Here is an 18,075-nt window from a genome sequence, read left to right as displayed (position 1 = left end):
AGGGTCTCTCCAGGCCAAAGAGAACCAGCTTTCTCAGTCTGTCTTCACTGAAAATGGGCTTTAGCTATTTAATCATCTTTTTGGAGAGGGTGGCAGTGTCAGGAGAGCAGCTCTGGATGGATCAGAGCTGGTGCTCCCTGGCCGTACTGCTGGGCCACGACTGCTTTTTCCTCCAACTCTGCACATGGGCGCTGCCACTGCAGTCACAGAAAAGGTCTCAGGAAGGATATAAGACAAAAGGATGCTTTAATTGCTTTACATACAGAAGCAAAATGAAGAATTATATTTCTTTGTGGACAACATGTGATAGGATACAACAGGAAAACAAACAAACAAACAAACAAAACAATTACATTAGACCGACAGGCTTTGCCTACCATAAGAAACATTATGAGTGACTTATAGAAGAAGGCAGGCAGTATATTGCTCAAGAAAACCTGCCAGTCATCAGTTTCCACATGGCATTCTTGAGCTCCTGGTTCCTCATGCTGTAGATGAGGGGATTCACTGCTGGAGGCACCACCAAGTACAGAAATGCCAGAACAAAATCCAGGGGAGGGGAGGAAATTGATGGGGGCTTCAGGTGGGCAAACACAGCTGTGCTGAGAAAGAGGGAGACCACAGTCAGGTGAGGGAGGCACGTGGAAAAGGCTTTGTGCCGTCCCTGCTGTGAGGGGATCCTCAGCACAGCCCTGAAGATCTGCACATAGGACAGAGCAATGAAAACAAAACACCCACACACAAGAAAAGCACTAACCACAAGAACTTGAACTTCCCTGAGGTAGGAGTCTGAGCAGGAGAGCTTGAGGACCTGGGGGATTTCACAGAAGAACTGGTCCAGGGTATTGCCATTACAGAGAGGCAGTGAAAAGGTATTGGCAGTGTGCAGCACAGCATGGAGAAAGCCACTGCCCCAGGCAGCTGCTGCCATGGTGGCACAGGCTCTGCTGCCCAGGAGGCTCCCATAGTGCAGGGGCTTGCAGATGGCAATGTAGCGATCATAGGCCATGACCGTGAGAAGAGAAAATTCTGCTAGATTGAAAAAGACTAGTAGAAACATCTGAGCAGCACATCCTGCATATGAAATGGCCCTGGTACCCCAAAGGGAATTGGTCATGGCTTTAGGGATAGAGGTGGAGATGGAGCCCAGGTCAATGAGGGCAAGGTTGAGGAGGAAGAAGTACATCGGGGTATGGAGGCCATGGTTGCAAGCTACACCAGTAAGGATGAGGCTGTTGCCAAGGATGGCAGACAGGTAGATGCCCAGGAAGAGCCCAAAGTGCAGGAGCTGCAGCTCCCATGTGTCTCTGAATGGCAGGAGGAGGAACTCAGTGATGGAGCTGCTGATACACATGTACTATCTCTGATCAAGGGAGCCTGTCCAAACGAAGCAAAGACAGTGCAAAATTTAATTTCTTCTCTGACCAAAATCCATTGCATGTCTCATAGAATACCCTACAAACACCACAGTGCCTCATTGACTTCAGGAAGAGCTTTCTGCAGCTCCTTGGCTTACCTCTGGTTGGTGCTCTGAGGGTGCCACAACAAGCAGGGGGCTGTGCTGTGGAGTCTGCAGCAGGCAGTCCTGGTCTACGGGATCATGTAAAAGGGAACCAGGAGTCATCTGAGAAGTCCACAGGCCAAGGACATCTCTCTGATCTCAGAACATGAGGAGAAGGTCAAATAATCCCTTAAGAAACAACAAAGGCGCCTCAAATTGACAGCAATGCTCAAGGAGCCTTAGTCTCTAATACGGATGTTACTACTCCATTACCATCCCTCTGCCTCAGCACACAGTCAGAAAAATGGAAAAAGAGACTGTAGAAATTGCATTGCCTTCAGGTAGCTCTTGCCTTGCAGTTCTACTGTGCAATACCCTGCAGAGGTGTGGGGCTGTAAGCAGCCTGCCCCAGGCAGCAGACTCTGGGCAGCAGCAGGATCCTGCCCTGCCCTGCCCCGCCGAGGGGCATCCTTCCACCCACAGCTTCTCACCGCAGCCCGTGGGCAGCTCCCCAGGCAGGCTGAGTGCTGAGCCTGGCAGGCAGCAGAGACCCTGCCCCAGCACACAGTCCCTGAAGCACAGCAGGGACCCTGCTCTGCACCACAGCCCTGGGCACCCCTGCCTGCACCCCCGGCTGTACAGAATGCAGCCGGCCCCAGGAGAAGTGAGCCCTCGGGCCCTGCATGCTGACCCTGCAGCACACAAGCCCTGCATGCCCTTCAACTCCAACACCGAGCGTCCTCCTGACAGCTCCCATCGGCTGAGGGCTGTGCCAGCTCCAGGAGAGCCTGGCGGGGTGCACAGCGGCATTGCCCTGCACCCAGAGACCTACCATGGGGAGCTGGCTGTGAAGATTTCTCCCCCATCAAGCTCTCCCCCTGCATTTCCCCCCCAGGATGCCTTGAACCTCATTCCCAGTTCTCTCCTTTCCCCATGCCTGCTGCAAGCAGTGCCCCCAGCCCTGCTGCACCTTGCAGAGGAGATACTCCTGGACAGAGCTGTGTCTCTGCATTGCTGCCTGCTTGCCAGGAGTTCCGTCCCTCCATGCCATTAGCTGTCCCAGCTCAGCAGCACAGGCCCAGCCCAAGACGTTTTACTGACCCTCCCGGTGGGTTTGGGCAGAGCCCAGGAGCCTCAGACACTGAGAGGAAATAGAAGACATTTCTCAAGTAGAGAATGCAGATGCAAACACCAAAGCCTCTCACGGCGTTAATGAGTCCCACTGAGGGACATTCCTGACAAAGCCCCCCCATGGGCTTGTTAGAGCAGAAAAGTGCAAGCAGTGATGATGGGGATACCAGGCCATGTAAAGGTGGTCTTGATGCTGAGGAAACCCTGATGTGTCCCGTGAAGTCCAACAGACAGGCCCTGACCCCAGCCTCTGGGAAGGGAGATCCTGTCCCTCCAGTGGGATTTAGGGCTCCTCCTGGATCAGTGCAATGTGGGCAAGGGCAATGCCAAGTACAAGGCTACAGAAGGACATCTCCTAGGCTCGTGGAGGGGGATGAGGAGACATAGCAGGCAGTGAGCAACATAACAAAACTTCCTTGCAGAGCGGTAGCACTTTCCAGTCCCTGATAACTTGTTTGGTTTGGGCTTTACAAATTCTTTGAATGTTGCATATTGTAAACCTGGGCCTTGACTGATGTAACATGTGGGTTTTGTTTATTAGGATACTGTGGTGCAGATATAAAATCCTTATGTACTGAAGCTGCGCTGTGCTCTCTGCATCGACGCGATCCTCAGATCTATGCAAGGAGGGAGAGATTGTGACTAGACATTAATTCTACTAAAATAAAAGCAAAGGATATTCTATGGCTTTGAAGAGGGTTGTTCCAGCATCAAACAGGATTGTGTCTTCACCTGGACATGCACTGTCGCTCATTTTTAAGAGGCGAGAACTTCAATGTTAATGCTAATGCGTCGCTTTGTCATGGAAGCAGACCAGGTTTGTCAAGCAGGACCTGCCTTTCATAAACCCATGCTGACTGGGCCTGATCGCCTGCTTGCCCTGTAAGTGCTGCATGATGGCACTCAAGATAATCTGTTCCATGAGTTTCCCTGGCACTGAGGTCAAACTGACAGGCCTATAGTTCCCCGGGTCTGCCCTCCAGCCCTTCTTGTAGATGGGCGTCATGTTTGCTAGCTGCCAGTCGACTGGGACCTCCCCTGATAGCCAGGACTGCCGATAAATGATGGTAAGCTGCTTGGCCAGCTCCTCTGCCACTTGTCTCAGTATCGTCGGGTGAATCCCATCTGGCCCATTTGTTTTTTGTTTTTTCCCACCCCACCCTCCCATTGCTTTCTTCAGAAACTTTTGCACACTGTCATTGAGCTAACTCAGGGATCTGACATATTTCCCTTGGACAAAGTATATGGCATGATTAATCAATGTATTTACATTGTGGAGGTAATTTTTTTCTTTTTGTATTATAGCATTTTCTGTCACTGTTATGCAGTATTCATGCATTCTGGCTATCACGGTTATTTAGCATTGCTCTTTACTGCTTAGTTGTCTGTGCCCAGACAACAACAAAAGTCAGACTTTCTCGTTTCAGTCTGGAAGATGTTTCTCTGTATTGCAAAACCATTGTAATATTTGGCAGAACTGTTGGCAGTTTCAGCAGGAAAAAGCTTGAACTTGAAGGTGATGGGTCCACCCGCACAACCCTTTCAAAGCAGTTAACCTTAGTCTGTCAGTAGTTTTTCTTGAGAACCATTTTGGTTCTGGAGGGCTATGAAGGGAAGGTGCTTTTCTAAGTCTTTCACTTCCTCTCTCTCCCTCTACAGCCAGTCAGGCATGGTAATACGTAGTAGTCGTTCCATCCTTGGAGAGAAATTGAAGTGTATAACAGGAGTTTGAGATGCCTCTCTAGTCACACTCTAATCTCTTTTTAACTAGTATGCTTGAACATCTGTAATTTGGGAGATTGCTGCCCGTGCCAGTTTTACACTAATGAGTCAAATTCTCTGGTCTCTTCCTGCTGCTTTCTGACTTATCAGAACTCAGCAGAAATCTGCGTAAGGCATCCAGAAGAAATGCTGAAGAAATGAGATCTTTTAGCTTGAGAACAGCTTTATTTATGTTATCTCAGGGCCTGTGAACGTCTGTAACTTAACTTTTAATACTTAAATTAAAAGGAATTAGCTTTCTTGGTTTTCCAATATTTGCCTTATTTATATATTTTGTGATCCTGCATGTCAAATGTTATCACTTAAAATACCACTGAGTCCCCTCTACATTTTTTTTTTTCCAGTTCCATACTGATATGAAAACTTAGCCAGGGAACAGGTCAGTAGTAAGCAACTCCCACATGTAGAGTTTAATCACATGATTTTGTTTACTAGTTTTACTATGCCATCCCATTTCCTAATTCTATTTGCTTTCCCGCTGTGAAAATTCATAGACTAGTAGGCATCTCCATCTCTGCTAACAAGAGAATTTTATTTTTAAGACCTTACTTAAATACAATTACTGTATCTGATTCAGTGCTTTTCACTTGGTTATTAAATACATTCTTTGAAAAGCTAAGTTACACAGGAAGTATCTTTCAAGTTTTATTAAAATTAGATGACAGCTAAGGCCAAAACAAGAAAATGGTTTAAAAAATTGAGGCAAAATGAAATATTAACTGATAGAGAGGGGGGGAAACATGGCTTGCTTTAACTTCAGAAACTAAGATTGGTTCACATTAAAGCCCAGGACAGGGGTAAAAACAACAATTTCACTAGCAAAGATCACTTATGCTCCTATGAATGTTTTACCAAATCCACCAGCAACACAGCATCAAAAGACAATTAATCTCTCTAACCTCTTCTTCAAAACCACGTATATACGCGGATATACAAAAAGCAAAGGTAGCTGACAGTCCCAAAGCTACAACAGCTAAAACAGCTGTGAATAACTATTAAATTTAACAGTAATATCAGCTATGATTCCTTTGACTATCGGTACAAAGGAGTGTAAGACTTACAAATACTCTGGGTTAAAATTATTTCCAGCTGTGTCTTGCTACTTGCAGTGGCAAAATGAATTTCAACCATATATTTTGGGTGACATCCAAAATACAGCGTTATAATTAGAGGGAAGAACATCCTGTCCAGACAAATAAAATAAAAGGTATCCAGAGGAGTAAAGGCAGAGGGACTGCACACAGCAGCACGGCTGAAAAGGGAGGGTGGAGGAGGACCCTCTGAAGGGTGATGAATACTGGAACACAGCTACAATTTGTGATAACATTTAACCCTTTGCCCTCAATTTAGAAGCTCTAAAACATTAAATAAATACCAATATGTCAATAGCCTAGGACAAACACAGGCTCAGAGAGAACAACACAATCCCTCTGCCTAACATCATCCCTCTTTGTCTTCCAGCTCGCAGGAGCAGCCCCAGACCCAGAAGACTGTAACCCACGGCCGAAAGCTGCCGGGGCAGCCAGCACCTGCAGCAGAGGCTCATCTGCTCTCCTCTCGCCCTACGCAGCTGCCCCGCAGCTCACCGTGCTTGAAAGGTCCGTCCGCAAGCGCCAAGGCAGTATCTGGCACTGCTGCAGCTGTGTGGTGAAGTGGCTGGCGTGGATAAAATTATTCTCTCCTAGGGAAGGATTTATACTATATGTAGGACATTAAACAAACATATGCAGCTACTAGTTTGAGATTATAAGTTCGTTTGCCTCCAGACAACAGTTAGGTAAAAGGCAGTCTAGTTTTCCTTCACTTTCCCAACAGAGACAACAGAATTTGTTCAATTCAGGACCACAACGTTGGAAAGAAGTTCTCAGGATGACACACTGGTGGGAATTAAGGGGGAAACAGTATGCAGAACGGAGTCCAAAACAGGGTGGTGGTTTTATTCGGGTGGGCTGCCAAGCTCCACCTCAGCTGCTCTCTCACTCCCCCTCCTCAAAGGGAAAGGGTGAGAGAATGCGATGCAAAGGGCTCAAGGGTTGAGATAAGGATGGGGAAATTGCTCAACAATTGTTGTGACGGGCAAAACAGACTCTGTAACAGTGTCCATAGCACTTTGTCTCTACTGCTCCTTCTCTCATCCTCTGTGCCGTGGGGTCCCTCCCACAGGATGCCGTCCTTCCCAAACCGATTCCTGCGGGGCTGCCCACAGGCAGCAGCTCTCCAAGAACTGCTCCCACACGGCTTCGTACCACAGGGTCCATCCCCCAGGAGCAAACTGCTCCAGCACGGGTCCCCCACAGGCAGCAGCTCCCCCCAGACCCCCTGCTCCTGCGTGGGCTCCTCTCCATGGGCTGCAGCTCCGGCCAGGGGCCTGCTCCTGCGGGGGCTCTCCATGGGCCGCGGCCTCCTCCGGGCCACATCCACCTGCTCCACCGGGGGCTCCTCCACCCATGGAGGGGCTGCAGCATGGAGATCTGCTCCACGGGGGACCCATGGGCTTCAGGGGGACAGCCTGCTCCACCAGGGGCCTCTCCACAGGCTGCAGGGGACTTCTGCTCCAGCACCTGGAGAGCCTCTCTCCCTCCTTCTTCAATGACCTTGGTGCCTGCAAGGCTGTTCTTCACTCCTCTCTCTCCCACAGCTGCTGTATAGTAGCCTTTTTTTTTCTTTCTCCTGTCTTAAACATGCTCTCACAAAGGTGCAAACTATATCACTTACTGGCTTGGCTCTGGTCAGCAGTGGGGCCCTTACCTAACATGGGGCAGTTTCTGGATTCTTCTCACAGAAGCCACCCCTATGGCCCCCTGCTACCTTGCTATGTAAACCCACTACAAACAGGGAAAAGTTAAGTGCATTCCCTTTAAGATCCCCATGAGTAACATTGCTAACACCTCCAATATCCATTACACTAACCATTTGGCCTGCAAAACCCTCTGAGGAAGGGACGCTGCCAAGTCTCTGCTTCCAACATGACTACCGCGAGCTACCTATGCCTCCATCCTGCCACTGCTCCAGTGCTGCCGGCAGAGGTGCGCGTCTTCTCGCGCCCTGCTCAGATCCACATTTCATTTAAGGAAACACATGCCAATTTTTTTATTTTTTCAAGTATGCCTGTTATAAGTTGCCCCTTTAATTAATTTTCAGAGAGCATTGCATTAATAATAGAAAGGAATTTATTGAGTAAGCAACAGCAAGCAAAACAGCGCTGGGTGGCCGGGGAGTCTCGGCTCTGCCAACGGCGCGCACCTCACCCCGGCCAGGGTCCCCTTTTTATATCTTGGTAATTCCGGGATTACACAGCACATCCTGGTATGTTCTGCGACTGCGCGCACAGTTGCTAGGGGGTCATCTCTGTCCCTCTGGTGGTCGTGAAGATGAAGGCCGTAGTCTACCTCGGCGTTGTGGTTCAACTTCTTTTTTTATTTGGTCATGTTGGCCCAGCATGAGACAGGAAGGCAGGATGTTGATACACTAGTTTAGCAAGTTATCAGGAGATGGTTACATGAGCTTTGCAGCAGGGTCTTTAAACAAAAGAGGCAACTGAGATGCAGAAGGAGAGAAGGGGAGGGGGTTCTCTTTTTTGTTACATTAAGCAAAAGAATTTTCATAGTGTCTAGCCAAGCATTATACAGCTCCTTACTTCAGCAGGGAGCTTTCACAACTCCCGCTCCTCAAACAGTACTCCTTGTTTTTATAATACAAAAGACAATGAACAAACATTTATTGTGTATTACAGTGCCTTGATGCTGCATGCACTGGGCTGCCCAATCTGTGATGCTGTAGCAGGCCAGGTGGTCTCAGATGGGGAGGTAAGTCGTCTTTGTTTGACCACAGCATCAGCTGGGAAGAGTCCAAACTGAGAGACCTCATCCCCCTGTCACCTCACCGTGACACCCAGCCCAGAGCACGGCCAAGCTGTGCTCGCTGCTGCACACCTGAGGCAGGCACCGTGTTGTGCCACGGCTTAATCACCAGCAGCAATTTGCTCCTTATCACTCCCCATGCCATGCATTTCTTCAAGCTGCCTTGCCCTGCCATCCGAGAGCTACATTTTATTTCCAGCTCAAATTAAAGGCTGCCGAAATCCATCATGGTCTCGCCTCCCCGCATGAGGAGTCAGCTCTTATCTCGCAGTGGGGGGAAGTGAAAATGGGCTCGGTTGCCTAGAAACCTGAATGAGCATCTTTAAGCGAAAAACAACTTCTGGGCTGTCAGTGCAGGAACAGAGTCCAGGTGAGGTGAGGGGATGGTGCCAGCCCCTGCGCCTTTCACCTCTGCTCTGGACAGGGAGGCCCTTTCCTGAGCAGACCTGTAGGTAAACAGACGCCGGTCTAAAACTGACCTAAGATTTAGGATTTTTAAACCACGTGGTTTCAGGTGCTGCTGCAGAGCATCAGTCCCTGGGTCAGGAAGGGCCCTTCCTACTGGGCCACAAGGGTTTGAGCAGCTCACACCCACGGGGAGGCTGTCATTCACTTAGCTCTGTGCTTGGCACCACAGGCATCTGCGCACAGAAAGGGGATCCAAAAAGCAGCCAAAGACACATCAAGAAGGTGTACAGTAACAACGTATTGTATACAGTGTTATTCATCCTACAGAAACCACGGGCTGGGTTGCCCTGCCCTCAGAAAGAATGAATTGCATTTGTACTTATGCAGAGCCCCAAACTATTTGTCATGTGAAATATACATATATATACGTACGTATACACGCACGCTTCTAAATTACAGCATTTTCTACGTATGTACTGAGGATGTTTTCTTTTAATTTACAGAGAAGCCCATGATTAATAGCGTTCTAAGAGAAGTCTTTCATGAAATTTGGTATTAGATCTCCAATCTGTTTCTATGAAAGATGTTTCTGATAATGAATGGAAGATCTTCAAGATATGCCTATAATTAATGTTCTGCATATCCTGCATGTTGGTTATGTTGATAGCTACGTCATGAAAGAATCTGAAAACCAGTAATTTGAACATTAGCTGAATTTTGAGCCTACCAATATTAAAGGCTAAAAACAAATAGTGAAAGACGATGAAGTACCAAGGCAAAGACGCATACCCATGAAGAGTTTCCAAGCTGAGACCTCAACTCCTTGAGCAGCTCCTGCTGAACGAGTGGATGGCACGGCCCTCCCACAATGAGGACCTTCCAAAGGGGGCCGAGCCATGCTAGGACTGCACCTCCCATGCCAGGAAGTCAGGGACGTGGAAATCACTGATTTGATTTTGCTATGTATCCATTAAAATGGGTGCAAGACATATTATGCTTCTACTGAGTTAAACAATAACATTACAAGCAGCTATGAATAGCTACAATCAAACCCTCTGTGCTTTGCCAATCAAAGCACGTCGACTATGACTAGCTATAATCAAACCACCCTTTGCATACAGGATTTTATATGAAAATAAGTATATTGAATTCTAGAGTCATTACTGTGTTTGTATTTATGTCAGAAAACAAAGAAATTGACCCCAGTCTGCACAAACCTTAGTATTTCTCCCATTTGCACAGCAGTATTTATTTCCCTATCTTGCAGGAACCCCAAAGGGTGCTGCAGCCTTCAGTTGTTCAGTAAATGATCAAACAACGCTCAGGCAAAAAGGAAGAATTCATCAGCACAACCAGGAGCTCTGTCCTGCTCCCTCTTTTTGGGTTGTCACTGCTAATCAAACATCGCACCTAACATGCACCCTGAATGTTCTGTATTAATGCAGCCATCAGTGCCCTGACAAAGCGGTCTCAGTACAATAAAACTTAAAGCAAGAGCCCTGTTCTGACACTTATTTCATGTTCAGCTATCCTTGTCTCAATTTACACCTAATTTAAAATCATCTGCTTGACACGCCGGGTCACGTCGGGAAGCAAGAAAGCTCATTCCCAAGTCCTGGCCCCAGACAAAGATGAAATAAACTCTGCTGCTGGCTAGCCCACCTCGCTACCCACCAAACTCTGAGCACAGAACCATCTGCACCTTCCCCCAGACGTGAGAGGGACACGAGCACAAGTGTCTGGAAGTGAGCAGCACGTCCTAGCACACGGGTGTGCGGGAGCCGGCCGGCAGCTCCAGCCCCAGCTTCAGTGAGCCTGCCCCCAGCTTCCTCCCCCGGGACCGCGTTATCAGCTCATTACCAGTAAAGGAGGTGAAAACAAGGGAATGGGACTGGGAAGTGAAGGAGGCAGAAATCAAATGAAAAATACACAGCAGCTGGTCAGTGAGACTCGATTTTCAAATCTAATCTCAGTTTGTGCAGTCAATGGGGGAGAAATGCCACAATTTGCATGACAAGAGCCAAGTGAACTGAATAGTGGCAAATCAATTCTATGAGAGAAGATAAAGCAGTATATACCTAATATATTAGCAGCCAGGTAGAATTCAATTCCCATAATGTCTGAAGATACTGATTAAAACTGACACTTCTGTATTATTATTATTATCGTTCCTCTTCCACTTAGGACTTGGAAACAAGTGAGCCATATAAAGATGCAGTTGTCTTCTACAAATGGAAACATACTCCGCTGTTGAAGAAAATAATGTCAAGTCCACATCCATTAGAAGTAACAGCCCTAGAAAATGTTAGACCCGTGCATTTCAGCATGTTACAAGGAATTGTGCTCACTTGGGCACAGGTGGGGATTCAATGACTTTAATTTGTACCTATCAGTAGAGAAGTCAATAGTGTAGCTGAAAGGAAATATTAGTTCTTATTTGCCTTGTAGTTAAAATAATCAGCTAACACTGTATCTCTGACTTCCTTCCCACTTATTCAGATACGACTGTCAATGTTGACTTGCTGCTGAATTGAATAACCTTCATAATCACTACTGGGTTTAATATTAAAATATTCTCAAAATGGACACTTGTCTTCTATAATTGAAAACAACTTTGGCTCTAACAAAATCTGTCTTTGCCTCACTTGGTCATTACCTCATTAAATAATTTCATTGTTAAAGAAGACATTCCGGTTGCATGAGCCTCTCTGATCTGACAAGGTAGACACGTTGAGGACACAAAAAAAAGAAGTATCTACCTGTGATGTTGCTGCCTTCCACTAAGCAAAAGGTAACTGAAAAGAAAAAAAAACACCCAGTTAGGCATGCTGAAGAGGCCACACTGCTTTTTTTAAACAGTGAACGTCTTCAAACATATTGGAGACAAACACCGAGGGAAGCTCAGCCAGTGCCAGCGCTGTTTATGACACGTAATCTATTCAGTGCAGCACTAGAAAAGGACATTCGACACATCTGAACCTCATCAGTGCCAAATCCTCTGACATTGTTACCAGTCCAAAGAGAAACCCCTGGGTCCCACTTTCAACGTGGCAGATTTCAAGGCAGCTTTTCCCTGCGACACGCAGAAGCCAGCCAGGAGCTCCACCAGCTTCTCCTCAAACTCCCTGCACTTCCAGGGCCTGCACACAGTGGCCTCTTCACGGTCAGCAGCAACCTGCCACCACATGGCCCCAAGGCAGGATGCCCTCGCGCTCAAAATTTGGGGGGTACCCTTATGGGCACTGGGGGAGGCTCATGGAGCTGGGGGATGCTGGAGGTCTCAGCCATGTCTCCACAGTAGTGGGGTCCCCCTGGGGTTGGGCAGGCCCCTGGCAGCTCACACAGACATGGGGGTGTCCAAACCTGACCCGTACACCAACATTTCCTTCAGCGGGCATCAGACTTGTAGTCATACATACTCGTCTCCATAACCAACTTGAGATGCAGGTGATGCTTGCTCCCTAAAGTGGAAATGAATCTTTATCTGCACTGTAGCATATTATGCCGTGTAATATTTACAGCAGTTCTGCTGTCACAATCATGAAAGGAAACAAGTCTTCTGGATTTAACGATGAGGATAAGGGGGAAAAACAGAACAAAACAAGCGCAAACGTGTCAGCAGCAGGGCGCTGAGCCCAGTTCCCGTACCCAAAAGTCAATGCATGATAGGGTTTTGAACAAAAAAGGCTATTTTCCCAGTTTGCTTCTGATAGTTCCTTTGGGAAATAAACCTTCACAAAATTATTCCTCAGATTTTTTTGTTTGTTTTGTTAATTAACAGTGCAAGGTTTATATCTCTGTGGTTGCTGAATGGAGGCTCAATCTCAAAAAGACATACCAAGATTTTTTCATTATTATTTTTTCAATACATAGAAAAAAATCTATAAATACATGATCTAAAATTTGGTTATCGTGACAATGTAATTATGTGGTCCTGCCTTTAAACTGATTCAGAAACAGCTTGGAGTACACATTGCAGAAATTCAGATCATTTTTGCTTTTCTGATATTGGTTATTCACTTCTAATTTTCTGGGTGGTGGTGAATGAGAGTCTATCAGCTCCCAGCCTGGAGCTGCACAGAACTGGACAGAAGCATCCCACTATGCTGGCAATGTCTCAGCTAAATGTTCATGCTTTTAAGAGGAAACATGAAATACTACTCATTTTATTGCCAATTATGCAGGCAAGAATAAATGAAATATGAGGGAAAAAAACATTTCTAATGCCATTAAAATATAGTGATGAGTAAACCAGTTTGAACAAAAGGAATTAGGTATCAGGATGACTTTTTTGTTCACAAAAGCCAGATGAATAATGTAGGATGAATAATTTATAAGCCAAATTTCTAAGTTACCAAGAATGGATTTTATTTTACTCACAGTTTGTAGATAACACCACCACAGATCCTATCTGAAATGCAGAGTATTAACAGTTCACAAATTAAGGGTGCTAACCATTCTAGGCAACCAAAATTCAACCAAATTCAACCACTGAAAGAAGTATTTTTGCCTTCCACGTCGTACACATCACTACCATTTCCTCTGCAGTGATCATATGCACCGTAGTCTCTCCTCAGCCTCTTTTTCCAGCCACCTGAACAAAAATGGCACTGTAAGGGACCTGGCTTACCTTAAAGTTACTACAGATTAAAGAGAAAAGGACCAAAATATTTGACCAGGTTTGCAAAAAGAGGCAGGCAGCAAGCCCCAGCCCAATAACTCATGTTGACAGGTAAGCTGCCTGGCGTGATGGGTAAGCTGCCCGGCATGACCTTGCTCTCCTCTGACAGCCCCAGCGGTCAACTCCTGGCACTCCACCAGGCACGAACACCGTGTAATATGCCCTCATGCAGTATGCATGGCTTCACGCAGTACAGACTCAAATAATAACTATGAAGTTTGCTCAAATCCTACTTCTTATGAAAAATATTCTCGCCCACAACCTCCTTAGATAGACGACTGCTACGTTCCTGCCAGGAACATGAGCATGTGATTGATTAAACCAGGCCTATTTCTGGGTGTGTAATTAAGAATGCCTATAGCAAGAGTCCAGATAAAGGGAAACATTCTCATAGAGACTTAATGAAAAAAAAATCAAAGTTCTTATAATTTGTTCAAATATATACCCTCTTCTGCTTTCAATGTTTAAACTGATGATTGACATCCTAAATGCCGTGGCTATTCAGATACATCCCAGAAAACCTGCCCTGAATCCCTACCTGCTGTGAATTAAGAGGACACCTAAATGTTTCAGGCCAGGCGAGTGGAGGTAGAGGAATACAACCCCCAGGGCAGCAGGGCACTAAGTCCTTCGTTGTGGCTGCTGTCCCACTGCTGGTTTGTTAGGAGGAAACCATACTCCTCCTCAAAATCGGCTATGGCATTTAAAACACACATATTAAACATCAGTATTACATGATGGATAACGAGCTAAACTAAGACATTAACAACAGGAGCCATGACAGACAGGAAACTTCCTTCTTTCACATATTTAACTAAAAAAAAATGTATAAAATAAATGAACACGTACCTCAGCATCTTAGGTACTGTATTAAGAAGAATGGTGCAGGTTAACATGAAGCTACAGTTTCAAATCACACAAGCTCCTTTCATAACACCTGTTTACAAAAAATTACATCTAAAAATAATTAACTCCTAGGAATTTCAACTAGCTTTGCTCGCAGTTTCGTAGATACCATTGCTTGAAAGTCATGCAGGGAATCAGAAGTGGGAACCACCTGGATTAACAACTCACACAGACTCCTGAAGCATTGCAGCTTGAAATCCTATGCTAAGGAAGGTCTAGCAGACATGAAATGTTCACACCACCCCAAAAACATCCACAGGGTGGAACCTGGGATCTGGATCCAGACATGTTCAAAGCCATTTTCATATCCTCATTTGTTTTCTCTCAGAGAATTCCTCATACGCTCAATCGAGTGAGCAGAACAAGGTTAACACAAAGCTGGAAGCGTCCCCTGTGTGAAAGCCACCAGCTACTTTTTTTCTTCTGATTTCAGGATGTTCAGCTGGTAAGAACTTGTTTAGGGCTCGAAGTCTTGAGGCCAAGTTTTTCCACCCACTGATGTGATGTGTCCCACCTCCAGAGCATCATTTATTATACCCCAATTTTATTTTATAGAACTGGGGTTTTATTACACCCCAGTCGCTATTGTTGTTTTCATTGTGGTATCACAAACGTTCACCTGCTCCCTCATCATGATTAGATACTGAGGGTTTTTTTCCTACTTGATTTTACCTCACCAGTCTTAGGACTTCTATTCAGTAAAAACAGGGTTTGGTTGATTTGTCTTTTAATATATTTTTGTGTTGCTGCAACTTAAACGCTGCATCCATCCGTACATACTCTGTCGTATAAGCATCACCAAAGGAAACCAGGCTTATCTACTCAAGTTGTTCCTCTCCCTTGTAAGTAATACCTCTCCTACCAACAGCATATGGTACCCGCCGATAGTGACGCCCTGCTCCCAGCGGTAGCGCTGCCCCAGCCCCGTGGAGCTGCCCTCAGCTGGTGAATCAGCCTCTGCCAGCCACGTTTCTGCTGCTCCCTTGGCAGCCAGCGCGCTCCTGTGCCACGTGCTGCCAAGCGAGGATGCCAGTCTTTGGCCACCAGCCTTTGGGATGGAGCCAGATGGATGCTTTCTGCTGCTCCTCAGCTACATCAACTTGAATAACAAGGAAGTACAGACTGTAGGAAAACAGTATTGTTCTGAACTGAATAAACATCGGCCTGCCATACAGCAGTAAAACAGCCTCAGATGAGAAATTAGAGATTTGAGGAAAGAGGCACACGAGAGAAAAGTGAATAAACCAAAGGGACATGTGGTTTGAGCAGCTCTTCCAGCAGCTGCAGAGCCGCATCTCCCCCTGCTTCCCATACACACACACACTCAGGGCTGGGATCACTTCCCCACATCCACCTCATCCATCAGGACGCTGTCAGTTCCTCGGCTTCACGAGCACTGACCTGGGGCAAAGCAGGCAGCCCGAGAGGGACCTCCTCGCTTCCCAGGGGAGGCAGGCAGGGCAACAAAGGGAAGGGTAACCCCCAGGGACAGTCAACGCATCACCCGTCACACAGCCTGCTGGCCTGCAATGCTGCCCTGCCTGCAAATAACAACAGTCAGTGAGTGTCTGGCACGTTTACCCAGAGAAATCTGGATTATGTTTTACTGTGAATAATTAGGACCAACGTCCCAAACTTTGTTACTTCAAGGTAGCTCTGATGAGGGCTCCAGGCTTTGAAAACTAGAGTAAAACAACAAAATGCAGGGCTTTCCAAACCTAATCCTGCCCTGCACTGGGGAAATGTACCATCAGGTGGGACTTAGAATAAAGAAGCTCTCCACGTAAGCTTAAAAACAAGAAACCAGCCTGCACTTTGTAATGCAACCTGAACCCAGTTCAGATATTACCTATGTAAAGACCTGATTTTTGAGACCTGTATCAATTTTCTTTTTTAATTATAGGAGGAGCAATGTGTCAGTGGAAGGTGAGAAGAACTTCACCGAGAAATCTAGAGAACTGGCTTGATTTTCCATTTGATTACTTTAGTATCAACTCTCCTGGCTTTAAATATGAATCCTGTCACATTTGGAGGTTTCACAAGCTCCTGGCTCTACAAATCCTGAAAACACATGAGAATGCAAGCAATTGCAGAGCTGGGAACTGGGCATATGGGCTCCTGGCACCAGCTCCAACCTTCAAGTCTCAACCAGTGCTCCTGCGATCCAGGAATCAGAAGGTAATTAGGAAAGCCTCTGCACACTTCTTTTATTTTTATTTTTGAAACAGAAACATTTCAGTACCATGTGGCAGCCCAGAAAGGAATGAGATGCATCACATGCTGTGAGCTGTCATTTCCCACGAACCTGGCACTGGCGGTACCTTTTTTGGCACGAGGTCCCCAGAGGGCACAGAAAGAAGCCAAAAGAAGTCACAGAAGCCCTCAGCTGCTCATTCGTGCTCCTGCAGGCAGGCAGAGAACAAAGACTGGTTCTCCATATGTCCCCAAAGGATGGCTTTGCCCACACAAGGGAGATGGCAGCCAGCCCAGCCTTCGAAAGGAGCGTCCCAGAAGCAGGATGCAGCAGGAAAAGGAAATACGGGGGACTCTTGCATGCTATGGCTTTCCACCCTGAAAATACAGTGCTCCAGGCAGCTCCCAGTGCAGATCCTGCAGCACTGGAGTCACTCCTGCAGCTCATTCCAGCTGGGTCTGGAGCAGATTTAATCATCCCGTTCCGGACAGCTATGATGGAAGTGATGAGTTACATGAGTCAGGGCTGGTGTCTAATCAGCATAATTCATCTAATTCAATGATTAACCTAAGAGGGAAAAGTTCCTTTAGGCACAGGTAAAATAGTGCATGAATCACTTCCTGGCAATGTGAGTAATTCATCTGAAAAGGGAAGCTGTGGCTTGTTGGAAGGCACGGACCAAGTTTAAAAAGGAAATACAGCAAACATCAGGTGCTAGGACACAAACTGCAGGCAGTCCTATCTCTGCCCACCGCAAACCACGTTACTGTCACCAAAAACAGTGTCAAACACTAGAAAATGCACCAGGACACACTGCCTACATTACAGCTGTGCACCAGACACTGCTCTTGTGTAGCAGGGCAATTCTGCTGCAAGTAGTAATGGTGAAGGCTCTGCAGACAGCATTTTACACTTTTGGTAACATTTCAAGCCTTTTTTAGCATTGACTCCCCGTCCCATCCTCCTCATAGTGCTCCCCGTAGCACCCACACGGCAGACACGGCTTCCACAGCACAGGATGCATTTTGCAAGGGGCTGATGCCCAACACCTCCTACGTGGTGCTTCCAGTTTCTTCCTGCAGCTTTGAAGATAGAACAATTTCCAGAATTTCCTTACGCATCTCATACAGCCCAATTTCTGCACAAAACAACAAGCTGTTTTGAGTATTGCCACACATTCCTGTAAGTTTAAGGCAGCAAAAGCCAGCACAGGCAGAGGAGGCAGCCTGCCTGGGCTCAGTTGCTGCTACCCTCGCCCCATTTTCTCTGCCATGTCATTAAGAATTCACAGGGCTCGACAGAAAATTGGATGGGTGAATTCACCGAGGGATAAGAAAATAAAATAAACCCAACAAACCAACCACACAAACAAAGAAAAAACTTTTCCAGGGTAAGGAAGGTTAGCTTTAAGTTCATCCAAGTTTAGACTGCAGAGCTCTCTCTCTCTGTACATGAAATGTCACAGCTCTTTTCAGAAGCATAAGAAGAAACCCAGTAATGTCACATCTGACTGCTGAGAGTTGTCCAGCCCTGATTTCAAGTGACTGTTTGCCAAGAAAGCCAGTTGCTGCAGCACTGCAAAGGCACATCAGCTAGTCAAAGGTCTCCAGTA

At 46.5% G+C, this 18,075-nt stretch overlaps 1 protein-coding gene across 1 annotated transcript; it reads right to left on the bottom strand.

Annotated features, from left to right (window-relative positions):
- Positions 1 to 427: 427 nt before the first annotated feature.
- LOC137846105 (olfactory receptor 14C36-like) lies at positions 428 to 1,354 on the bottom strand. The gene has a single exon (XM_068663788.1). It carries the CDS (start codon positions 1,352 to 1,354, stop codon positions 428 to 430), a length of 927 nt encoding a protein of 308 aa, XP_068519889.1.
- Positions 1,355 to 18,075: the final 16,721 nt, after the last annotated feature.

The sequence above is a fragment of the Anas acuta genome, chromosome 30, assembly GCF_963932015.1.
Source record: "Anas acuta chromosome 30, bAnaAcu1.1, whole genome shotgun sequence".
Taxonomy (NCBI): domain Eukaryota; kingdom Metazoa; phylum Chordata; class Aves; order Anseriformes; family Anatidae; genus Anas; species Anas acuta.
The sequence above is the reverse complement of the archived record's forward strand: the minus strand, read 5'-3'. Positions and strand labels throughout refer to the sequence as shown.